The 26,519-nt window shown below is 38.4% G+C and overlaps 2 protein-coding genes across 5 annotated transcripts in view; both read right to left on the reverse strand.

Moving 5' to 3' along the window:
• Positions 1-613: 613 nt before the first annotated feature.
• On the reverse strand, positions 614-20,586 carry prom2 (prominin 2). The gene is made up of 25 exons (XM_072678094.1): positions 20,461-20,586; positions 20,016-20,066; positions 19,494-19,791; positions 16,060-16,112; positions 15,268-15,473; positions 14,023-14,143; positions 13,406-13,469; positions 12,987-13,076; positions 11,603-11,793; positions 10,795-10,869; positions 10,299-10,362; positions 8,679-8,835; positions 8,400-8,552; positions 8,084-8,207; positions 7,337-7,425; positions 5,278-5,362; positions 5,045-5,188; positions 4,855-4,923; positions 4,159-4,254; positions 4,003-4,056; positions 3,563-3,643; positions 1,769-1,837; positions 1,541-1,630; positions 1,281-1,393; positions 614-1,166 (listed from the first exon to the last, which is right to left on the reverse strand). The coding sequence occupies exons 3-25, from the start codon at positions 19,717-19,719 to the stop codon at positions 1,115-1,117; spliced, it is 2,466 nt and encodes an 821-aa protein (XP_072534195.1). The 5' UTR covers positions 19,720-19,791; positions 20,016-20,066; positions 20,461-20,586; the 3' UTR covers positions 614-1,114.
• A 1,660-nt stretch (positions 20,587-22,246) lies between these two features.
• Positions 22,247-26,519, reverse strand: part of ldb1a (LIM domain binding 1a) — a 28,461-nt gene continuing 24,188 nt past the window's right edge. Inside the window, exons 11-13 of one of the 4 annotated variants that reach the window (XM_072678096.1) lie at positions 25,767-25,890; positions 25,516-25,658; positions 22,247-24,864 (exon numbers count right to left, since the gene is read on the reverse strand). In XM_072678096.1, coding sequence (XP_072534197.1) covers positions 24,634-24,864; positions 25,516-25,658; positions 25,767-25,890 — 498 coding nt within the window. In that variant the 3' untranslated portion in view covers positions 22,247-24,633. Of the gene's footprint in view, positions 24,865-25,509; positions 25,659-25,766; positions 25,891-26,519 lie in introns of all 4 variants that reach the window. The other 3 variants (XM_072678095.1, XM_072678098.1, XM_072678097.1) reach the window with 3 other exon arrangements.

Genomic DNA, 26,519 nt, shown 5'->3' on the forward strand with positions numbered 1-26,519 from the left:
ATATATATCTTCTTCTGAAGCACCTTTTTTACTGTTACATTTATGACCATTATCTGACGCTCTTAGCCAGAGCGAATTACAAGGTAACTCATATTACAGCGGCAGGCCAATGTACTGTTAGGAGTCTTGCCCAAGGACTCTTATGGGTATATTTCCCTGAGCAGCATAGCTATGTCTGGAATGCTAGCACTTTTCTTAGCTGCTGACTGCCTTTTGATTTGCAGGTTCTTGTGAGGGCAGCCTATGCTAAGAAGGTGGAGGACACAGCATGTGCACAGCATAGCTCAGGGCCTTCAAAACACTGCTTCAGGACATATCACAACACTAGCTGCTTTACACCACACAGACACGTTCAGCGCAGGCCTGTGAGGACTGCTGGTCCTCCAGAGAAGCTGTGATTAAGTGGAGTGTGCATTAATACAGATCACAAAAGACATCAGTCAGGTCCAAAAGCCCTGTGAAATGCAACTTTACAGGACAGCTTTAGAGGGCCAATTCCACCCGACACCAGTTAGGAAAGCCACAGCCTAGGAAATCTGCTTTCTCATTAGCTACTGCAGTCTCCAAAGTATTGATTGTGTTTCTAATTTAAGAGCACAGCCTCAGAAATAGATGCGGAAGGGATGTTTTATTGACTGGCTGAATGTGAACAAAACACAAGTAGATACACTATCCATAGAATGGTTTATAAAACAAAGCACATTTTTTAAAAATGATGGCATACTGATCTGACTGCATGAGAGAACACAAAGTGCATTAATACCGGTTCCAAACTGCCATTAAATTAAGTCTGAAAATCTACATATATATACACAAACTTTGTTAAAATGGATTAAGGATCCAAAGTATCTTAAAAGGCCCTGAGTGTTTTAACAACTTCCACATTCATAGCCACGAGTGTGGAGATACTACACATAGTAAAATCTTTAAGCCACGTCTGGAATGTGCTCAATCCAAGAGGCATGCCATTTTCCTTTTTCATTCAACAGTTGAACTCTGCATCCAGTGTGTGTAAATCTCACTCATCAGTCCATTTAAAAGTGAGAATTCAGTGCTTAAAGGCTTTTAGTACAGACACAGTGAATGCTACAGTATAGTAGTACAGTACTCCCTTTCAGTAATGTTTCAGATTAGCTCTTGGAATGTGGTCCATTATTATGTGGTTCCTTCAAAGAAAAGAAGATACAAGAGTTAACAAGTGTTAACAAACTAAGACACACTTAAGTGCATTTGTCTGCAAACCGAAATGTGACATGAAAATGATTTAACTATGTTCTTACTCGTACACATCGGTGTACTTCATTCGACGGTAGAACTTGGCCAGTTTGACTGAGAAGATAATGCTGGGAATGAGGAAGACCATGCACCAACCCAAACTGAACCAAAAGGCATTCTGGATACAAAGGAGACAGAGAATATGGTCAGTTAATAAGGTAGTGGGATCAGGTAGTGAGCTGCATGTGTTACAGCAATCATGTGCAAGGCCTTAGTAGAAAAGAAGACAAAATGAATAGACAGCAACATGAACCGCAGGTCTTACCAGAGAGTCTACTATCTGTGTGCAGACTAAATTCTCTGCTGTGTTGACAGCCGCAGCCACTGGCCCACAGCGACCCACCTGGTCAGTGATCTGACATAGGGTACAATAAAAAGTTCATTCAGGCTGAAGGCATGCCACCCTGCACCACAACTGCACAGTGTACACCGTAATTATAAACACTCTTACCGGCGTGTCCGAATTCTTGAGAAATGAAAAATGGAAACTTACTGTTTGGTTTGCCCATGTAGCGAATGCTGTGAGGACTCCCAACTGATCGTCTATGAACCCACTTGTTTTCTGTAGAGGAATGTTTAGTGGTTTAATGTTTTGCATGAATAATGATTCCTAACCAACCAACCAACCGTCAGCTATACCAGTGCTGGTTACAGAATTGTGCAGTACTCATAAAAAATGTAAGTCATTGGCTAGTGTATTCACTTATTTGACAGCAGTTTAATAAATAAAGACAAAGTTTCCTTTCTGCAAATGTGGTTTCGGTCTGGTTAACATTTACTGTGTTGTTCTTTTATATAACCTTTAATGTCATGTCAGGAGAAGCAGAACAGAAAAAGACTTTCCAATCAGAACAAAGCCTGTCAAAACACAGTATTTTAGAATAGAGTACGGGTACATAGTGTTTTAACTTTGTATATGTAAACTTAAATATTGTTTGATATTGCCATACTATGATATGCTTGGAAAAAAATTGTGATATCAAATATTATCTATACCATCCAGAACTAATATCATACTTGTACAGTATATTATTCGTTATACCACAGTTAGTTCCGACCCCAGAGGCATTCTGGGCGTGCCAGTATTGCATGATAATATGACCGAAGTTCTTCATGTATTACTCCGCCATATACGCACAGAAGACAAAAACACCAGCCATAATAAAGCAGCAGTGTTATGATTATACAAGTAAAAGGACTGGCAAAAGGAAGCTATTAATGATCAGCCTGATACTTCCAAATCACTTCCAAAATAAAAGCTAGCGCTAAATACTGGATATTTTATGCTATTGTTCACACGGTATTCCAAACTGCACCAAGTACACAAAACACAGACACAGTGGTTTTAAAGCACTGCAATACTTAGCAGAAGTGTTGCTTGACAGCTAGCTAGCTTAGTAGCAAGAATACACTGTGTGGTTTGAGACACAAATGTGATGTGCCATCAGACAGCATGATCTGCAGCACCATAGCTAAGTTCTTCATTTTTAGCAGCTTTGTGTAGCAATCATTATTGCTTAATGTTTGACCGTTGCTTCTCAAACCCACCCACCAAACAGACCAGTTGCCCACCCACCTGCCACTGCTGCCTGCCTACGGACTATGTTAAAATCTAACTACATGGACTCTTAATTATCTGCTACAATTTTTATTACTGCCATTGACCATCATTACTCCTCTTGCCATCGCTACTATGATTAAGTTATACTATATTGCGATTATTGTGATTATTCAATTATGTATTACTTTGCACACCTGAGCAGTAAAACAGTGGTGGTGGTTCAACCAATAATTTTTAAGTAGTTTTAACCAGAGAATGTGTCTCTCTTGTGAGTCTTGGTTCCTCCCAAGGTTTCTTCCTCCAGCTCTAAGGGAGTTTTTCCTTGCCACTGTCACCTTTGGCTTGCTCACTGGGAGTCTTAGGTTTTTAAATTAGGTGTGATATGATTTGATCTTGAAATTAAACAATAATCAGCGATAACAAAACTGTGGTATATAATTGCAGAAATACATTTGAGATTCGGGAGATATAACGGGAGATATTGGCACTGGTGTACTAATCTTCGGCAATCACCTGCTATCGCTGCAGTACACTAGTGCCGATATTTCCACTTTACAGCACCCCCTCTTGTGTATTATTGCTTAAACTAACTATTTTAAAGAAACTTTATTTAGTTGGTGCTACCTGTATGATTCCACAGAATGATACAGAGCAGGTAATCAAACACCATTTTGTTTACTCTGATCAAAAACTGGCATTATGTGACAGAATGAACAGAACACTTACCGATTTCACTATTTGTGTTGCATTGTTGTTCAAAAAATCCTGAGCAAAGCTGACTTTCTGCAGAACGTCCTTCACCGTACCCTACATCATCAATTGTTGAGCAAAAAGGTTTCTGTTCAGAAATGTGTCTCTTTATTATAGCATAGGCACTAAACTCCATTCTAAATGTATTGTGAAACAATATACTGTGAATTTCCCCACTGCGGGACTAATAAAGGACTATCTTATCTTATCTTATCTTATCTCTTATACAAAGGAGCTTGTAAAATATCTCTCTAATGAGGTGAACCAATCGTACCAAAGCAAGAAAAACACTAAACTGAGCTGTAGTCCTTCAGGTCACATGTGAATAATACCCACACCTGTGTAAATGTAATGTATGTGTTTAAAACACATTTACTGTGTAAATCATGAGGTGTTTTCTTAGACTGTTAACTTACATTGATCTGTGACACGTTGCCACTGATACTCTCAATTTTAGACCTCAGCTGCCACTGTAAAAAAAAACAAGCAGGTATATTTTGTGTATGTATGTCTCAACTCCACAATAAGATCCAATCTAAATGTAGCTGCGGTGTTGTACTGAGTGAACATACCACCAGAGGGCTGATGATGAGATTAATCTGGTAAGTCTGGATGGATCTCAGGTCATCTGCCTCCTTCTTGAGTTCAGCTTTTACATTGTTGTTGGTCTAAACAGTAAGTAACATCATATTATTTAGAAATATTGCATAATTGACAGTCTTTATTAGTTTTTACTGCTACCTACCAAACAATAAGGTCTTACAACTTTGGGTTGTTCCACAGTTTTTGCTTATACAGTTACGGATATCTAGTTTTTTCAAAACATTAATTCCTGTGAAATATTTTACAGCTAGGCTCAGCAAAGCAAAACACTATTGGTAATTAGGAGAATTTAAAATAGTTAGCACATGTACTGTGTGTTAGTTAACATTCTAGCTTGCCTGTTTATAATGTATTTGACCTGTGTGTACACCCAACACTGGGCCTCATTTGCGAGGCATCTCAGAGCAAAAGTACTAAGATCTAAGATCAGGTTAGTTCAGGGTTATGTAAAAGATGTTAACTGATCCAGGATCAGCATTCTTACTTGAAAAGGTTTGCTAAATATAGGCTATTTTATGTTACAGTTGTGAATCAAAACAAATGCTAAATAAATCATTCCAATTTAAATACAAAATATGGTCAGACTAGTATTCATGGACAATTTACAGAAATATAGCTTGTATGTCATATAATTAGCATAGACTATAGTCATCTCAAACACATACCTGATTGTCAGCCACTTTTTCCAACTCGTTTGCAGTCAAATTCAAATTAATGTTTGACAAAGTATTAATCTTAAAAGTCAAATAGAAAAAATACAGTTTAGTGTTTATCACATTTATGGTATAGACATGTTACATGAACATTAATGGAATGTAAATATTTGTATATGCTGATTTTAGTGAGAAACTGTACCCTCTCAATGATGCTGCTGAAGTTCACACTGCTGGCTCTGGCAGAGAAGTTATGCAGCTGGCTCTGTGTTTCTGAACTCAGCAGAGTGAGGCTGGGTATACTGATCTGACTCTTCTCAAATTCTTGCTTGACCTGCACTGCATACTGCCAGGATCAGAAAAAGAGAAGTCTAAGCAAATTTCAGGTTCCAGAAATAACTGTGTAGGAAGTCTACAAACAAAGCAGGTCCTTACTTTGGAAACATTAAGAAAGTCATTGAGGTCAATAATCTCAGCCAGATGTAGCGTGTTCCATAGGGACTTGTTCATTTGGCAGTCTCTGTTGAAGAGATGCAACATTAATAACAATTCCATAATGCTCCCCAGACAATAGGTGGGAAAACCACTACAGTATCTAATGACAGTCTAATTATAAAAAGGTGTTTCAACAAATAAGAAATTCTATGTAATTAAAATATACACCAATCAGCCATAACATTAGTAGTACTCCTTGTGCCACCCAACAGATTTGATTATTTGGGGCACAGACACCACAATACCTCTGAAGGGGACCTGTGGTACCAAGCACCAAAACATTAGCATCAGATTCAGTCCTGTACTTTGTGGATCGCATCAGTGAGCCTTAGATGCCTGTTTTGGATGTTTTGGAGATGTTCTGAACCAGCTGCCATCACAATTTGACTCCTAATATATCCCACTCCTTGATAGATGAGGATAATAACCAGAAATCTGGTTAGAAATAATAAACCACAAACCTCATGTACTATTGTGAATAGAGCTCGGCGATATGGAAAAATTTATATCACAATATTTAAAGACATTTTCACGATAAACAATATTTATCTCAATATTTTGTCATGTAGACAAAATGCACTAACATCTAACTAACATCGTAAAAAAAGTGTTGAAAACTGCTATCCAAATATTCTCTCATACTGAGTAATGTGATTTTTACTTAAAATATGCTTCATTCTATTGAATTAAATAAGACTGATTACACTCTTTGTAATTAAACTCTTTAAGCACTGACAATATTCATGATACACTCATAAAAGCATATTGTGCACCACGATAACACAATTTGTCACGATACAATAAAATGTTGTCATATTGCCCAGCTAATATTATGTCATATTATGACCACATTACACTGTTTACATGAAACTGTTGGTTCCCATTACCATCACTGTACAGAAAATACCAGTTTATATGCTTCTCTAAATACTGTAAATGACCTTGTATATATTGGAGAAGCACCTATTCTCAAATGTACCCTAACTGTGAATGCATACTTCCTTCTCATGGTCATGACTCTTCTGAAAGCCAAACTCAGCCCTCCTTCCAAATTCCCCTTTTTTGAAGCCAGAGCCAAACACACCCAGTTTGCCAGAGTTCTTTGGTATTTTTCCAGAACATATATTTACTTAATCTGCTGCTCTTTTTAGTGTGTTCAGTCACTTGCCGTCTCAGAATCAGCAGAATGTAAATGAATAAAACTTTAAGTTGTATACAGTGAGCAAGTATGTGAGTAGGGGCAACATGACTTATTTTTTGGCTTGGGATATGGAAGCAAATGCTTGGTTAGTAAAATGCAAGTAGCAAATCAATGAGAATAACAAAATAAAACATCCCAGGCAAGACCTTGGTGAAGAGAGAACACAACTAATTTTCTTAATGTCTGTAATTAAAAGCCATTTGAAGGCTAAAAGCCTTTTGAAACGCTAAAAGCCTTTTGAAGAAGCAACTCTCAGATTTTATTGTCGCTTGGCTACTACTTCCCAGTAATAGGTCAGCAGTGAAATGTTAGATTTATTTAATAAGCAAGTCGACTGCAAAGGCCGATATTCCAAATTATTTGTACACAAAAAAAGGTCCAACCAATTTCATGCATACGGTGGGTGTTCCTAGAAACCTGGTTAATCAAAAACATCTATCTGCAAGACAACAAGTTTTTGTTTGGTTATAAAACACTGTCAAGACAAGACAACAAGACAAGACAAGACAAAACAACTATATTTACCATTTGTGATGGCTTTTAACCATGCAATGAACACACACACATACACACTAGTGATCAAGCACACAGTGATAGTGGGCACACATGCCCGGTGGGCAGCCATCACTGCAGTGCCCGGGGAGCAGAGAGGGTAAAGAGGCCTTGCATATGGGCTCAACAGTGGCAGCTTGCTGAGCCCAGGTGTCGAACCCACTGTTTAGGTACAAACTGGGTAGATGTTCTACAGGCATTGCCTGTGATGTCTGGACAGAGCATCATTGTTCTTGCATGACTTACTTATACATGGCGGTAACTGTCAGGTTAGTTTTTAATCCTAGACTTTCAGACAGCTGGAATCCCGGAATCACACCCGGAGTGTCAATGAGCTGTGGTTAAAGAACACAAGCACGCACACGTACACAGTCACCCGCCCACACACATACATGCATGCACGGACACACGCAGGCAGTTACATAATGGAAAAAACAACATGTACTTTAGATGATTATATGATGATGATATGTGTTGAAACTTATCTGAAGGTTCTGAGCCTAATGCATCTGTATCTGAGCAACTAATACAGTGAGGTCTAGATGAATATACATTATTTGTCCAAATGTTTGTGGACACCCCTTATAATGAACGCATTCAGCTACTTTAAGTTGTACCCACTGCTGACACAGTTGTGAAAATGTACACACACAGCTTGTCTAGCCCCTGTAGTCCTGTAGGACTATCTTGAGCAGATAAACATGATCCTTTTGGCACCATGTCTGGCACCAACGACAGGCATGAAGTAAAGGGGTATAAAGCCCCCCCTGCATCGAGCTGTGGAGCAGCGGAACTGTGTTCTCTGAAGTGATGGTGCTCCATCCAATACTTTTGGGATGAGCTGGTGAGTTGGGGATGAGGTGGGGTGATGATCATTCAAAACTGTGATCTCACTAACACTCACAATCCCCACAGCAATGCTCCAAAAGAAAGCTAGACACTAGCGACAGCTACAGCGCCAAATATCTCAAAAGGTTGATTTGCAGAGACTACCTGAAAAAGTTCCTGGGTCTTCCAGGGCACACAGATGAGGGTGTAAGTGTTACCAAACACTACGAAGAGTATCAGCACTACTATCATAAAGATCCAGGAGAATAGGAAACTGAAGCCAACACCCCTGAAATCAATCAAAAGAAAGTTGCTCACTTAGTTACTTAGAACAAAAATTATTTTATACAAAAATTACATGATGTTTTATTTGAATATTAATAAAGCATAAGCTATGTTCTTATGCACTAACAGTGAATCAAACAGAAACAGGCCAGTTACAGCAAAACAGCAAGAGATCTCATGTGAAGTTTGTACTCACGCCATGAGGAAGAGACCTCCACAGTTAGCTGTACTGGAGCGATTAGAGGGGTCACTCTTAGGCCGCAATCCAGCTGGGCCAAGCAGAAGACCAAGCAGATTACAGACCACCACCAGCAGAATCATACAGCACAGGACCAATGAGACACTCCACCTATATACACATACAAACACTTCATGTTTCCAACAGTTTCCAGAACTGATATGTATAAATCTATATCTATATGTTAATCAATTTATCTAGATAATCAGCATGATTTTAGGATTCCTGATACTGTACCTGATATATTCTGCAGTCTTTACTGTTGGAGTGTACTTGTTGGCATTCGTCTGCGCTTCTCCCAGTGAGGTGGAGATACTGCTCAGTGTGTCAAGTGGAAGATCTTTAGTCACCTGTGAGACTTGACTCTTTACGTTTTCGAGTTGCTTTTGGACCCCTTTAAAAACCATAAAAGTACAAAGGCATGTTAGGGACTTTAGGTCTGAAGAACAGCTCAATAATCAAGTTCCTAACATCCAGACTAACTACTAACTAGCACAGTACAGGTTTTCACCTATTTTCTCCCCGATTTGAGGCATCAATTACTCGACCCATACATATGCACACATGCAACTCTCCCGACACTGGGCACACGCCTCCTCTGAAACAAGCGCAGCCAACCATCTCCTCTTTTTCCAAACCTCTGCCAATGCAAAACCACAGAGCAACCAACACGCTCAGGGAAAGTGCTGTGTACTCGGCTCTGACGCATCAGCAAACATTGCACTAGAGTGACTGGGATAAAGTGGAGAAAGTAGAGAGAGCAGGGCCCTGGCTGCTGATGGATAGCAGCATGACCGGTATTCAAACCAACGATCCTTTGGTCTATTCCGCAGGGACCACTCTGGGTCCTAATTTTATGAAGAAATGTTCGAACTGTAACTAAACTCAAATCAATGGCTATGATCAAAACGGATCACTACTCCCTCATTAGTATTACATTATATAGGGATGGGCTATTTAGTTTACTAAATGCCAAACTATTAACTATTAATCAACTATTACTTAAATAGTGATAGAAACACAAATGAATCTGGACACTTCCTCATCATCACCATGAAACACCTTTCGCACAAACAAACATGAGTGGCTAAGCTGTGTTTAAAGCCATTGTATAAAGCTCTGCGTGCACACACAAACAAACTAAAGGTAAGTAAAAGCATTGTGTTGTTCATTAAATAATGTGTTATGTCGCTTAGCAACTTAAGCTTGGTGATGTTCAACAAACTACAATGGAAAATATCAGAAGTTCATGACATTTGGTGGCGTGTTACTATCATGTGCTTATATGAACAAATGTTGTAAGAAAGTAACAAAGAGTCTCCAGAGTTTACATCAAGCTCATGTAGTGAGCTACGTTGGTTGCTAAAAAATTCTAAGTGCATTTTGGGAGATTGCATTGCCCTCAAAATCGCGCTCAAATTTCACTTTACGATTAGAACAATGAATGCTGTACTCTATAGGGCCCTGAAACACAACAGAGATCCATTTAGTTTCACACATAAAAAACATAAAAGGCATAAAAGCTTTCAATAGAAGTCAATGTAGAAAACATTTATTTCAAGTAATTTGGAGCATTTCTATTCAAATGATCATGATGCAATGTAAAGAACATGCTAAATTCAAAATATGTCAAAAAGTGAAAAACGGTAAAAATGGAGGTGCAGGGTTTTTTTGTGTGACAGTAGCGATATTCTTCTTTAGTTCTGCTCTACTCTTCTGTTTAAAAGGTCAAATGTAAACATCAGGAAATACACACTTCTCAGAACAGTACAAGAGACAGGCCAAATAGATGGAAACCATTGTTCCTAGGAAATGTCAAACAATAGACTACTGCATTCCTCTCCAGTTAGCGCTTACCCTGCAAACTGTCTCTGGTTTCATTTGTCACCACTTGGGGAATGCTGTCAAAGAAGTCTTTTCCCTGTGAAAGAGCAGTGGATGTCACTATGTGGTCAGTATAAGGTAATGTCTGAACTAGCTCACATTCAATAAGAATTCATATTAGGGATTTATTAGGGATGAAACAGCATATGCACTGGAAAGAGTACTACAGTAGCGCACTAACAAAAGCACTTATACTAGAATGATTTGATGAAGGTATACAATGTAGTAGCATTGTCTTGTTTTATTTCTTTGACCACCGCCACCTCCATTCCCTCCTAAATTGACTAGTTTAGTACATTTTGAATTGGACAGTAAAATTCACTTTCTCATTCATTTCTAAATATGGTCCATTTTGTCCATTTCATCTTGTTGTATTAAACATGTACACCAAAAGTCTAGATCTGGACCATATCGTCCATCCTTAATTATCGCACTAACTCATTTCTAGCAGCGTTATCTTAAATCTTACTTTCTTTATCTGTGCATTCAGATCAGCCCTCTCAGCCTGGTCCACGGCAGACTGAAGATCACTCTGGAAGGACAGCTGTTATGAGAGACACAGCAGAACAATTAATCAAATGTGATGCCAATGTGCTACGTTTCCATGAAGAGAGACTGTAACGATATGGTCCAAAATTGGAAAATACTGTTGTACACACTTTCAACTGACTTGGCGTGCATTTAACACCAGAGGGCAGTAATTATTCCACTTTTATTCAATGGGGTGTGTACGCTTGAAAGGCCACCTCCTACATTTGTTCACTGTAACAAATCATCTGAGTAACTGGTATTTATGAAGTCTTAAGCTCTCTAAATGAATAGGAATTCACAAACCCTTCCACTGGAAATGCAAACCATTGTTTGTACTATGTGTATGCTTTTTGTGTCTGCCTTTGATGAGAGAGACTGAGAGAGACTGATCTTTTCTGTATGTTAAAGCTATGTTTTATTAGATGTGCTTTTCATCTAGCACTGTATTTAGTGACGCCCACTGTGCACAAAGTGAGTAATCACAGTCAGGCAAGCTGAGGCAAAAACATTAACAATCCACACAGTGCCTGTGGCATCATATAAGGTGTCTAGGTACGCTAGAATACCTTTTCTCTTGTTTTCTCATAATTGCTAATACTGTTAGGTCCACTGATTGTCCTGTGCAAGAGTGACAAACAGCAAAGAAAGAGCCTCGAGAGGCCACGTGGACCACTTAACACTCATTATTCAATTCCCTAGTCAGGTTTTCTGTACTTGTTCCACATGACTGGTCAGATTACACTTACATTAAGACTTGTGTCCAGGGACAGGCTGTCTAGTTTCGACTGAAACAAGTAACAGCTCGAGCAGTTTGATTTGTGCAGTGTGTCGTTTATGCGATTTCTCACTGAGGTCAGATTAGCCTGAAGCGCACCCAGCTCTGTCTGCAGCTGCGTGTTATTCAAGCCCAGCAGAGAAAAACTGGTGCTGTTAACCACTGCAACATAGAAAGTTCATTAAAACACTACATGTAAGTGAAGTGAAGAATAGAATACACATATTCACATTTAAATTAATACTTCAGACAGTGAGGTGGTATGAACTAACAATTCCTGTGAAGGTCTGAAGCAAACTTAAGTAAGTTCCAAACTGGCCCTGAATGTCAGTCTGTAACTTTTAGAATGTTTTTGAACTAACACTAAAATTTCACAACCTCAGTCTCAAATGTTTTAGAACAAACATGTTACAGTCTGTAACAGTGTTACAATCAGTAACAGTCTTATAAGGTATCCAAACTAACACGTTACTGCCTGTAAGTCTCATATTTCCAAACTAACACGTTACAGCCTGTAACAGTCTCATAATGCTTCCGAACTAACGATTAACAGCCTGTAACAGTCTCTTGATGTTTCAAAATTAACACATTACAATCTGTAACAGTCTCATGATGTTTCAAAACTAACACATTACAATCTGTAACAGTCTCATGATGTTTCAAAACTAACACATTACAATCTGTAACAGTCTCATGGTGTTTACAAACTAACATGTATCTGTAACAGTCTCACAATATTTCCAAACTAAAAGGATACAGCCTGTAACAGTCTCATATTTCCAAACTGACCAGTTACAGCCTATAACAGTCTCCTTTTACCAAACTAACAAGTTACAGCCTGTAACAGTCTCTTATTTTCAAACTAACAAGTTAAAGTCTGTAACAGTTTCATATTTCCAAACTAACAAGTTACAGCCTGTAACAGTCTCAGCAAGAAGAATTAAGGACTGTGCCAGCACCATGATACAACCAGTAACATTTAAGGTTCTTTGGATATTACAGTGAAACAGACAGATTGTGGAAACATGAAATCTATAATTAAACCTCAAGTAAAATCTGTTGAACCCACAATGAGAAAGAAAACTGCTGAATGTATTTGGTTTACTATGGTTTACAGAATTCACTGGGGACAACTTAAAAATAGCATCACATGTAAAGTAGGGCTGGGAGCAAACTGTGTAGTTTAGTTAATTGAGTTTACTTAAAAATGCAAATAAAGAATGTTGACTCTTGCAGAGCTTGGCACAGTATTACCATGATTATTGTGAACAGATACGTAAGTAAGTTGAATGTTGCAGGTAAGCTGTAAGCTGTATGTTATTTCTCACAATTTTTTAAACTATATTCTCTTCTACCTTGTGCCATCATTGTAACAGAATCCAGGGCTGACATAAGAGGGGTTTTCAGACCATTTTGGATCGCTTTGCCAAGAAAAAAGCCGCTTCCTGTAGAGTGAGGGAAAAAAAGTCCTGGGTCAGTTTAAAGTAATTTCCATAGCCAAACAGTCTCCTTTTAAAGTAAACCAATGGTGCCAAGTGGAACTAAAAGGGGTTCTTTAGAGAGGTGCCACAGAAGACACAACAGTTTATAGTCCCCTAAATGGTGGGTTCTTTAAAGAAATGATTTTGTAAATAAGTGAGTTACTATAAATGATATGGTGTGGCGGCAACCAGGAAGAGTATTTTAAAGTTTTTAATGTAATTATGTTTTTTTTACAGTTTAGTTACAGGGAGCAGTCACTTGCAGCAATCACGTGTGGGATGTTTGGACTCACCATTTACATGACATGTAATTTCATCCACAGTAACATAGCTTTCCTTCACCACTTGGTCAATTTGCTGTTGAGATATACGGGGAAAATGCAAAATGAAGTGTACATATCAAATTATCAGTTACACACACACACACACACACACACACACACACACACAGAGAGAGAGAGAGAGAACAAACCCAAACTGTGTGTGAAGTCTTATCAACAAGACTGCTGGCTTTTTGTGGCTGAATACTCCATTAGTCATTATTTATCCATCAGCCAGGTGTTGTACATGAGAGAGAAAAAAACTATTCCAACTTGAATTACATTAAAAATGTTATGAATTTGTTTCCGAATATCATTGTCATGTCATGCAAAAACCTCTATATCCAGTTCAGCCGGTTTTCACTTTTTGACATAATTTATTTCTGAAAGCTGTTCCAGATTGAGGCTGTTCTTTATATTGTTTTACAATTGCCATGATAAAGAACCAATAGAAATGCTCCAACATGACTTCAACATATTTTTACATTGACTTTTACATTGACACATTAAGCCACACTCCCTGATCCAAGTGCAAAAAAAATCACCTACATAAAAGAAGTATGTTTGCTTTCCACCATTAGTGTATTTACCTTGGGAACAGTGCTGACATAGCTTTGTAGACTCTTGAACGTGTTGTTGAGTTCACCTACACCGTTTCTCACACCATCTGCTGTATACTGATTGCTAAAGAACATGCAGATATTACCTGCCCTAAAGGAATTCAGGAATTACATACAGGAATTAGAAGTATTTAGGAAACACATACATTATACACATAAAAAACTATGTCTGTATTTATAATGTAACTGAATATTTAGATGGGGTAAAAGTTAAGGAAATAGTTGAAGGAAATACAGTGTCATTACATAAATCATGGGTGGGTAGTAACCAGTTAATACTTAATTCAGTTACTGCATTTCTTGTAGTTATCTGAGTATATTACTGTGCAAAATCATCTTAGAAAATGGTGTGTATCATTAAGGACTTCTGGTAGGGCTATTCTTGGGTAATGGGCAGCGGGCCATAGACTGTTTAAGGGGTTAAACTAAATCAGTTGAGCTGCTGGTAGAACTGAAGAAAACGGTGATGTTCACAGAAAAGTGATGTTCACAGACCTGTGTTCTTCTAACTGTAACTTTACTCAAATTAATACATTATTCTTACTTTTTTAGGCATGCACTTTTACTTGTAGTTATTGTAGTGTATGTAGCATTTTTATAGGCAAAACACACTCTGAGAGTGCTGAGATTAACAGTTTTTCAAAATGATTTTCATGACTGTCCATTTTGACCTAGATTTTGCACAGTTGTGCATTTTCGGAGGAAATTTCAGAGGAACTCAATCTACATTTGTCCAAGTTCTACTTATGTGTTCAGTGTTTTTTCTGTTCAGTTGGTTTGGCATTTATACTGTGTTTTATGTTGCTCGTAGGTCTCACTTTCAATTTATTTTGATTAACTTCACATCTAAAGAATTTTAAAATTACAAGAAAAGCACCTGACAAACGTGAGTTTCTATACTAATAAACGCTGGACATACTAAGAATTTCAAATGAAGATCTATAGCTAAAACAGCATTTACACTATTAAATGATAATGAGACTTCATGATATAACTTTTTAGGCTACTCTACCCAAACCTGCTAATTATGGTAAAAAAACTACCAAGATTAAAGTGTGTTACTGAAAAGAAAAACACAGGTGTGTCACAGGATCAGCCACCTGAGGGTGTTGAATGCATAAAATTCACCTATTATAACACTGTATGTTTTGCATCCTTGTAAAAGAGCAGAGAGTAATGAGGCTTTATTTCACATCCAGCTGCAATGGCACTTACAGTATAATGAGAGTGAAAATGCAAGTTGTCCAATAAAAGAGTCGTCGTTTGCAGTGGATGTTGCTGGTCTGCTTTTGGTACATCCGACCTCCGCAATTGCCGCAGCAGCGGCAGCAGGCAAAACAAAAGCCAATTAAAGGCATGAGGAAAATATAGAGGATCCCAATGGCAATGCACACCAGGAAGCCTGTCTCATAACGCAGAGCCTTAACACACACAAACAGGTGAACATGTGAGAACCACATTTAACACACTTATGTTTGTGATATGGCAAACAAAAAGATGATATGGAGCACAGCTGACCCCTGGAAACTCATATATTACTTTAAATCTGCTAGCACAGTCACTACTGAGTGTACCAGTGTTTAGCAAGACCTAAAACCTCACATAAATCACCATGTAAGATTTCGACCATTCAAAACTGTGGAAATCTTGATAGTGAAAGATGACAATGTTGAAAAGCAGTTGTTACCACACCTGTGTTTACAGTACTAACAATGCCAAACAATTGTTTACTCAACAAATGACTATACTCTCATGATGTCTGGTTATGAGGAAGCAGAGAACATAAACATAGCCTTTAGTCAGAGTTGAGTCATCTTTAAAGAGCCCTTTTGATCAATCAGCACATGCCAAATGTTAAATTAATCACATGTTACTGTGGAGAGTATATAAGATAAATGTAACCTAAGGTTAAATCATCAGAACATGGTAAAGAAGTAGCTGTGTTGTGTATTATTTTTCAATATGTATATATATATATATATATATATATATATTGTTCATGCATACCTCTTTGATCATCTCGGTTGTGCCTTTTGAATGCACTATAGTACTAAGCAGATCTAAAAAGGCAAAAGAGGGAGAAGGGAATTATTGTGCACACATATCCAGTAACACACAAATACCGAACAGATTAACAAGGCTGTGTCTTGGTCAAGTGTCACATAATCCTTCCACTTACCACTGATTTTACCTCAAACATAAGCAAAAGCTGCTCCGAGCTCCAATAACACACTTTGTGTACATAACACAAGAATAACTTTGGATCTAAAACAGTGTTTTAAAAAGAGTCATTTTCTCGTAGCTTTCCTGAAGGGTAATAATAAAAACTTATGCCAGTAAATGTGCCAATAAGTGTAGTGATGACACTCATCTAATACTCAGTAGTAATATTACACTGATACCAGTAGTAAAAATTCTGATCAGATATCAGAAGGAACACTGGATCCAATCCAGTTCTGTAAAAGATCTTGCACGGATTGAATTATATCTGTTATTGTATACCATGCACAATAAATCTGTTTATTATAGTACATTTTCACATCTTAAATCTCATTTGACATTTCTCAAAAAAGCTGACATTTGAGTTATTAAATAAAAGGTGTAACATCAATTTAAAAATGTGCATTGATAAAGACAAAAATATAATATTTTATTTTAATTTTGTTCCAGAAAAACACCTTGACACATGTATATAATATATATTATATTTGCACGGATCAGCCATAACATTAGTACCATGACTTTTAGGTGATGAGAAAAATATTGATTATCTTCATCTACAGCGGCATCTGTCAAGGATATATTAGACAGCAAGTGAACAGTTAGTTCATGAAGGTGATGTGTGAAGCAAGAAAACGGGCTAGCATAAGGATCTGAGCCACTTTAACAAGGACCAAATTGTGACGGCTAGATGACTGGGTAAGAACATCTTTAAAACACCAAACAGGTCTTGTTGGTGGTTTTATGGTATGCAGTGGTCAGTATCTAACTGGAGAACCAGCAACAGGGTAATGGGCACCTAAGGCTCTTCTCACAGGATCTGCAGCTAACGTTTCAGTGCCAGATACCACATCCATCCCCGTCCATGTTTTAAATGATCAGATCTGTTGTGGATGCACAAGGGGGACCTACTAATGTTATGGCTGACTGGAGTACATACACTCACATAACTGCCATCATGTAATGGCAGTATTGAGTGTACATATCTTTTACCAAAAAGCCCTAAATTATATTTGATGCTCACTTAAGGTCAAAATTCTACATACACCCATGTAGATCATTAATTAAGTTCCCAGAACTACCATGGTACAGGCGTGCCATGAACTAGAAACTGCTGGGACACCAGTGTCACTATCTACAGTTTTAAGAGGCTGCCACCGAGTTGTCTGTATAATAGTATATATAATAAGTATATTATATATAATATAATCAACACAGGATACAAATGATGCATACAAAGTCACAAATATACATTCAGCATATTAAATATTTGGTTAAATGATGGTAGAGATCAACAAGCTTCTGGCAGAATTCTAGCTGGTTATTTGACCACTTTCTTGGCAAGGCTCAATTCAATGTAGTGGTGGTATCATCATGCTCTGGGGCTGTACATTGCACAAGTAGATGGAATCATGAAAAGGGAGGACTATCTCGGAATTCTTCACCATCCTACAACTATTAGCTTAAAATAAATTTGGACACAATACGGTGCTCCATCAGAAGCATTTGGACTGTACTGCCCAGAGTTCGGAATATGTGGACTGACTGTGCCTAAAAAATGCTATATATATACGTATACAAGAATAATAATATATAGAATAATAATATATATTATTCAATAGGATTGGTTCTATTACACCTTCCATTTTCAGTTCAACTTCCTGTATGTAATGGATGTTGCACATACTTCTTCATAGTGTTTACAACAAGTAAAGCAGCTTCTGTGTTTTTAACACAAAATATGGTCTCTTCCTCAACATGCAGTGAAGTGTAAATGTTGACAATATGCTGCATTGTGTCTGACATAAGAACTAAAAACTACTAGTTACTTTATCAAAAAGGAAGTCAATTCTGCTCATGGCCACAGGCAACACAGTAAAACCCTTTTCCAACTCTGTTTCAGACACAAGGTACAACAGAGCTACACAGTCTCTCATGCGCTCTGTCTCCAAAACATCTCTGCTCTCTGTTCCGCCCAGAAATAAATAGCAGCTAATCGTAAGTGGAGCGCTGTGTTAACTGTACACATTCGCTATTATTATCACTTTCAGGCAGGAATGATAAAGCACTTTTTCTCTCTCAGTATAAGTGCAGTCACTTTGTGTAGCAAAATAAAAAAGTTCCTTATTGAAAGGCTCCATTTAGTAGCAATGATGGCATCTGAAAACTCTCTATAGAGTTTCTATAGCATCTACACAGTGTCGACTTGTTTCCATGGAATCTAAAAGTTCAGGAGTTCAGTTGTGATTCAGACAGACTCAGACTGATGATGTATAGAGAGGATGTAGAAAGTAGTTTACAACCTCGTTCATTTTTTTAGCTAATGATCCGTAGAAACTGACATTAACCAGATAAATTTTGGCTCAAAATGTTTCTTAAAAAAGACTCTTCCCCTTTGCCAATCAAATTTTGTTTGTTTATTAGACCAATAAATTCTCCTTCCATGGAATAAATAAAAAGAACATCACTCATTATGTACATCCTCTGTGTCATAAATGCAGCTATTCCAGTAACTGTTCTCTTCCTGCTTTAAAATGCAATGCAGAAGTTTAGTCAGCATGTGCGTAGGTGAGGTTTGTTAAGGAAAGGAAATTTCATCACAGCTGTGATGACACTGTCTTTAGGCTATAAAAAGTTAACATTTATCCACCAGCAGAGTTATTAGCATTTTTGCTTAACAACTGATTAACCACCACACTCTAAAGCGGTTCCATGCTCTGACTTAGGTTGACTGTCTGCCTCAAAGTCCTGATTTTACTCACATTAATAAATGATCAGAATATAACACACAAACCATAAGACGCTTTATCGCTGAATAGATCACAGTGAATTTTCCACTAATATCCGGGTTTAGCTGAAAGACTAGGGAAATTGTAGGGTGAATTATTCAAATGTTTGGAAATGTTTGTGTCACCATTTACATGATGAATTTCACTCTTGACAACCAGTCGCTTACAATTACCAACATGCGTGAATTCACCTTCCTCGACTAGATGACAGGTTTGGTGAGTTCTATTAAGCAAAAACTTCAAGGTACACCGTGATGTCACTGTGAATGGAGGCAGGCCTCTGAGTGTCACACTGATACTAAAATGATCCCCACACTTTGAGGTTGCTACGTAAACAAAGACAGCAATTGTGCTCTCTGTCTTCCTCTTATGACGTTCAAAAATACTAACAGCACCTAAAGAGAACAAAGAGACCCGTTACCATGAACTAACCTTTTGGGAACGGATTTGGCTGGACTGAGCGCAGGAAGGAATGGACAATGCTGGACATGAAGGCCCCGTCAGGCACCGTCTGCTGGACAGACCCATTTCCAGGCCCCTGTAGTTCTGGTGGAGTTGCCCTTACTGGGCAGGAGGGCTGAGTGGTCGCACACGGCCAGAAAAACAGCAGCAACAAGCCGACCACCCCGAGCGCCTGTTTTCTCATACCAGTTTCCATTTAGACAGACAGCAGTAAAAGCAGGGGCTTTTTTAACTCATGGTCCTATCACACTGCTGTGATACTGCACCTCTGTGAATGGAAATGAATAATTTGGAGGTTGACATATAATACAAAAATATTTTCAGCATAAAAGTCACTGTCCGAACAATACTTTGTATCTACATTTGTTTTTAAATGTACTTATTTATGTATTTATTTATTGTTTTTTACGCAAAATGCCCGCTGCTCTTTATACTGTAGTAAAAAAATATATAATAACCAAAAGTAGTTTAAAAGTAGTTTACAAATCTTACCTGGAAAGTTTTGTCCTGACAGTGACGATTCTGTCCAGATTCGAACTATAACTGCACACAAAAAAAAGGTTTCCAACATTTCAGATATGTTGACAGCCTATGTTAGAAGGTCTGGAGTATGTAATATTTGCTCTTTACAGCTGGAATAGGGTTATTACTTCATTTTCTCTTTCCTGGAATCTTTTATTAAAGCTACAAATTCCCCATGACTAGATACTGCATAATTCTGTCATTATAGCAAATAACCAAACATGGAGCATTCCAGATGTTACTCACACCCTGTGTCAGAATCGATGTTAGTACATATCAGAGACCTTTAAACCAAATGTTGTTCTTGTTCCACTGACCCAGAATGAAGCTAACTGTGGGACCAAGCACAGTTCTGCTTAGATAAAATGCAAAGTGAAAGACTGAGAGAAAGAAGGCAGTTGAAGGTATAACAAACCTGTGAAGATTACAGGTCCTGTTGTGTGAATCGAGCAGGTGTGGTTGAATCGAGTGCTGGATTTTCGCAGGTAAGAGTAAGTACGACCCAACGAAAGCTGATCCCTGCTATTCTCTGGAGCTGAACTTCACTGACCAATGCAGTGAGTAGTGGTGAGAGAGAGAGAGAGCGAGAGAGGGAGAGAGCGAGAGAGAGAGAGAGAGAGAGAGAGAGAGGGAGAGAGAGAGAGGGAGAGAGGGAGAGAGAGAGGGAGAGAGAGAGAGGGAGAGAGGGAGAGAGAGAGGGAGAGAGAGAGAGAGAGAGAGAGAGAGAGAGAGAGAGAGAGAGAGAGAGAGAGGGGAGAGAGAGAGAGAGAGAGAGAGAGAGAGAGAGAGAGAGAAGCAGAGGGAGGGAAAGATGGAGGGGGAGGGTCTGTACTGGAGAGTTAGCTAGTTGAAATGAAAGAAAGCTTTGGACGTGGAGAGGGCTAGCAGGCTGGCGGCAGAGAGCTGTCCCACACTGAAAGTTCAGGGGATCAACCGCAGTCAAGCAGGAGAACAAACTGGCTGCCTTTTTGTTGTTGTTGTTGTTGTTGGTTTGTTGAAGAGGACGAACAGGAAGCATGGATGGATGTGGAGCGAATAGAGTAGACAAACATGTAACGGCAAGGCTCAAATATGCAGGAAGTTGCTCCAAGGGAAACGTTAGATTTATCTGAGGAATTCTACATTTAATACGCAGGTTCCCACTCATAACCAACTGCGACTCAGGTAAACTTCAGTTAAATTAGACAGGCAAGACAACATGAGGGGTTAACTGAAACAAATGTGAGCCAGTTAGCGGATTATAATAAACCAGAGCCAGTTAGCTATCAGTCTCAGTCATCAGTGTGTGCATGACAAAACTTGTGTAGGAACCTTAAAAAAAACAAAAAAAAACACATTGGAACACATGTCTAGGAAAAGAGTCTTCAAATTTAAGATTAATATTTATTCTTCAAATAATCTTATAAAAAGGTTTTCTTTATCTTAAAATATGTTCTTAAATATTTCCTAACATTACGACACAGACTGTAAGAGTCCAGAAGGTCAAGCTCAAAAATAATCAAGATTAATTAGCTAAAATATAATTAATGTTTGATTTTTAACATTACAGATTAGATTGTTAGTGTCTACATAGGGAAATTATTCGACCAGTTTGATTCGTTTTTCATCTCTATACATTTAACTACACTGGACCATTAAAAATATTATTTTGCATCGTTTGTAGGAAGTTGTAACATTAAAGTCGAAATTACAAATGGCCTACAGTTAAAAAAAAAAAAAAATATATATATATATATATATTTGTTGTTTTTTAAGCCTGCAAAAGCATGATAGCTAAATGTTTGTCAGAAGACATTTTAGAATAATTTTACACTGAGTTGAACCATAAAGACGCATTTAGAGATATCATAAAATCTGACGTGCTTCTTGTTAGGACTTTTCTTTTAAAAGAATATTCAAGATTTAAAAAAAAATCTACTGATGAACGAGGCACATTGTGAGATTAGTGTTAATCGTAAAATCTTTCGTACGTTTTTTTTTCTTAGGAAAGCTTTGGTGAATGCGCTAGCTGCTGTGTTTGAGGCTCGGTAAACAGCAGTAAACTCGAGCTTCCTCATGAAGCCTTAACCTTCGTACCTGTAAACGCTCTGGCTTCATCATCGCTCATCCAATCAGAGGTAAACTGGGACTGCACCCGAACCCAACGGTCACTTTCAAACGACCAGCAGCCAGTGACACAAAGAACCGAAAGACACACTGGATTAAGTGAAAATTCTGTTTTATTAATACCGTACATGAATTATCATCGCAGACACTAGAAAAAAATAGACTTATCAAACAGCCACTATCAAAGGGGCTCTACAAGAACACAAAGGAGCTTCCCCTTCGATTTGGTGAATAATCCCAAACAAACACTGGACTGTCTGAGTTAGCTGAACAATGCATTTACTTTTTTATTATATAAAATAGCCACACAATTGGGCAGAATACTTGGCTGAATTAGTAAGAAGTTATTTATTTTTCCTCCTCCCCACCCCCCTCTCCCCGTCCCACACGGGGTCAAGGTGTAGAATGCCACCTGGTGTTTAAACCTAGTATGGCTTATGTCAAAGGGGGTTAAAAACCTAAAAGGACTGATTTTAAATTCAGTGCAACAATGTCCAACTAACAACATTGATGAATTCTTAGTCTTAACGTCACACCTGAAATCAAAGAGAAATTATGTTACACGGGGAAAAAACAAAGACAAAAGGCAGCATTGAATTTTTCTATTGAGAATTTGTCGATTGACGTATTTTACAAGACTGTGTATCGTATCCAGACATGATGAAGTGGCAAGATAAAAAAAAAAAGAAAAGAAAAATAAAATAACAATAAATACATTGTAATTGTACATTGAAATAAAACTATAATCTACAAGCTGAAGTGAATGGTGACTATGGTTAATGTATCTAAAAAACATTGTCTACAATGCATGATCAGGTTTTTGTTTTTACATTAAACTGCACGCCCGCAGGGATGCTCTAAAGAAGAGTAAATACAATTACACTTGTACAGAACATAGCTACAGTCTTAAATATACAGCACAAATACACAAACAAAAAAAATATGAAAAGAATTCTTCATAGAAACAAATACACAAGGGTTGAGATTAAAGTATCTTGCTCATAGCTTCTTGGTCTGTAGCATTTGAAAAAGAAAGAAAAAAATCCAAAAATATTGGGAGTCTAAAATAATTACATGGTGAGTATTCACTAATGGAAATGAGGCATTATGCTTTGCCATTTGAGAACATTTGGTCAGTATTATTTCATTTTTTTTGAGCTTCCTTGACAGGACATCAACTCAAAGTTTCTAGAAAGAGTATGGGCACAGACATATGGTGTAAAATACCTCCAGCTAGGATTATGCAAACAGAAATAATGTCTGTTAGTGAGAATAGGTAATGTCTGAAACATGCAGTTTACAGACACACATGCTGTGATTAAAAAGAAATTTTAAATACACAATTAACAGGAAGTCAGCTTACTTATCTCAAATGTGTAAAGCATAATAATAATAATAATAATAATAAACACATTATATATATAAATCTCTACCATTCTCCAGTTACATATTTAATCAAATTAATTTTTTTAACAGGGAAGGATAAAAAGAAGAAAATGTACTATAATTTTTGTAAGAAAAATAGATTGAGAATACAGTGACAACAGTGCAAAGGATAGTCAGGGTGTTTTAACTTGCTTATACTTTTACCCTTACAAATTGATATAAAAAAATAAAAACAAAAACAATGTAAAGAAACAAAAAACAAAAACAAAAAAACAATAAACACCTTTTTTGAGCCTGGCTTCATGGTAGGCAACTTCTGCATATGACCATACTGAGCAGGACCAGTACTCCAGTACCATCAAGATTTACACTTATTTAATTTTTTTTCTTTTTTTTTTCTTTTCTTTTTTTTTACTTTACGTAGTGGTTCTCAACTCCGGTCCTCAAGCTCCGGAACTGTACAGGTTTTTGTTCCAACCAGGTCCTACAAAACAAATAATTCAGGTTTTTCTTTTAAAAATAAAGTGAAATCAAATAAGAACGAGCTGGTTTTGAATCTGAGGTGCGCACAACGGTATCACCAGATGGTTAAAAAAAATAATAATTAAACTAAAATTAATAATAAAGAAACCTTCCCTGTGAAGTGAGCACAACAGAAACCGCCATGCATTGTCAAGCACAGCACACACAGAGACCCGAGGTTGGAACAAGAACCCACAGACATGGCTGCCTTCACTAACTGCTGTTCTCAAACTCAGAGAAGTCAAACAGACCAGACACTAATTCTTTTCTACTGGTAAGACTAGTTTCTTCCTCTCAGGCACAAATGCACAGTGAGATCATTTCAATGAAAAAAAGAATAATTCATGTATCAAATGCAGATCAGTAATTCTACAGCAATTCGCAAAAAGCACAAATTCCACAAGCTGAAGAAGAACAGAGTCTGGCCAGTTAGGATTCTTCAGAGCGAAGCGCTATGACAGGGAGGCCGGTTCTAAGAACTACAACGCGAGTGCCATTCGGATCAGAAGCATTTCGAACTGCCCTCTATCGACTGCATGCCTTTCCCTAGCCCTCCAACAGTGAGTGCTGTAGTCTACTGAGCTGACTGTGAGGTGGGGTTGTCGCTCTTGCTCTCCTGGCTGGAGGGAGCTTTGTTGTTCCAGGGGCTGTTGTTGCCCAGGGCTGGAGAGTTGGTGAAACTGTCCTCGTCATCGATGCCATTGGCTGCATCAAACTGTGTGTTCTCGAGCCGTGTGATCAGCCGCTCATCCTCGTCCCCGAACTCCCCTCCCATCAGAGTGGGCTCACCCACCACCATCACATCCTGCAGGGGACAGGAAGGGGCGCAAACATTATCCCCGCAACACCGGGGGTGTTCGAGGGGTGGAGGAGACTGCACCATCCATCCCCACAGCAACGTCAGAGGGCACCAAGACCTCACAGCTAAATTCCTGTGCGCCCATGCTAATCAAGAAGGCCAGCACAAAGTTCAGCAGCCACAGAGAACCATAAACCTCAGGAATGGCAACCACTTAATGAACTTGCAAGCCGACGTCACGTTTAGTCTTTTTTCGGCAACCATATTCTACGGTGGCCTTCAATCTCTCAAGCTGTTTAGACCGGTCTTCGAGAAAAGATCAGCGGTGGGCATCCCTGATCCTTTAGTGCGGCATGGGTTCAATTCCACCTCGGGTCTCCATCACTGGCTGTTTCTGGAGCTCAAAATCACTCTAGACAAAACAGGCTCTGACCTACTGAAAAAAGGCACAGAAAACCCACAGACCTGCGGCCCTGAAGGACCAGGGACTGCCCAGCATTGGATCATGTCCACTTGTCTATGTTGGGTCTGTCTTTCTTCGAACTCTTCCAATTTCTCTTTTACTTCATGCAAAGCTCTCAATCCCACCACCCATGCATGCGCTGCCCATGACCTACAGGCTTCTAAGAGAAATCAAAATGAGATGCTTACAGGTACCTGGCTGGAGAGCGCAAAGCTGCTGGCTGGACTTTTCTTCTTGCTGTTACTGTTGTTGTTGGTGCCCCCACCAGCACTCACGGTGCTGCCACCTGACATTTTTCTTTTCCGCCGCTTGTTGGGCGCCTGTCTTGCTGGCTCAGCTATGGGGACAATGGCATGCATTAGTCAAACAGCAGTCCAGCAACATCTAAACATGAAAGCCATTAAGAAAGATACTTGAGGAAAGGAGAAACTCTAAAGAGCTTTACCGGGTGGGGCGACCATCCTTTGCCACTTCTGAAACAAACAGGTCTTTAAGCAGTCTCGGGGACTGAGGCTATATGTCTTGTGTCTGGACATCAGCTCCTGCATCGGCTCCAGGATTACACAAAGCTAAGGAGAGAACACACCAGTCAGGTCACTAATCATGTCACACCAGACAGTGTCACAATCATGAATGCTTAGTTTTAAAACGCTCATTATGCATATGTTTTAAATAAACAGGGATGTCTTTTAATGTGGAGTATCAGCCAATACAGATCCAATCCATTCTTTGTGTTTGTATAAACAATACAGCCACACAGTTTAGAAAATATGTGCTGCTAAGTAATTCCCAGTCATGTTCTTTTCAGTGACAGTTTCTATAATGAGAGATTCCGGACTGATTTATTTAGTTTAGTAGCGACTTTTCTTACTTTATTACACTATTACTATTATAGTGTGTCTAATCTCTTACAATCCAGTCTGACGCTGACCCTCCAGTTCCTTTTAAACAAGTCAAATCATTGACAAATCACTATGCGTACGTGCATGTCTGTGTGTAGTGGTACACACTCTGGCCTGATAAATGTTGATGTTCGTTGACTAATGAACAACTGTTTTATCGTGAAGTCAATGTGCTTTGATTTGTGTTTCCTATGGCTTGTACAGATCAACATTAGTGTTAGCCTAGAACGCACTTTTCACTGCTCATTGAAAAACAAAAAAAGGGTGTGGTTTGTCTGCTGGTAAAAGAGCACTTC

Source organism: Salminus brasiliensis, chromosome 4 (assembly GCF_030463535.1).
Source record: "Salminus brasiliensis chromosome 4, fSalBra1.hap2, whole genome shotgun sequence".
Classification (NCBI taxonomy): domain Eukaryota; kingdom Metazoa; phylum Chordata; class Actinopteri; order Characiformes; family Bryconidae; genus Salminus; species Salminus brasiliensis.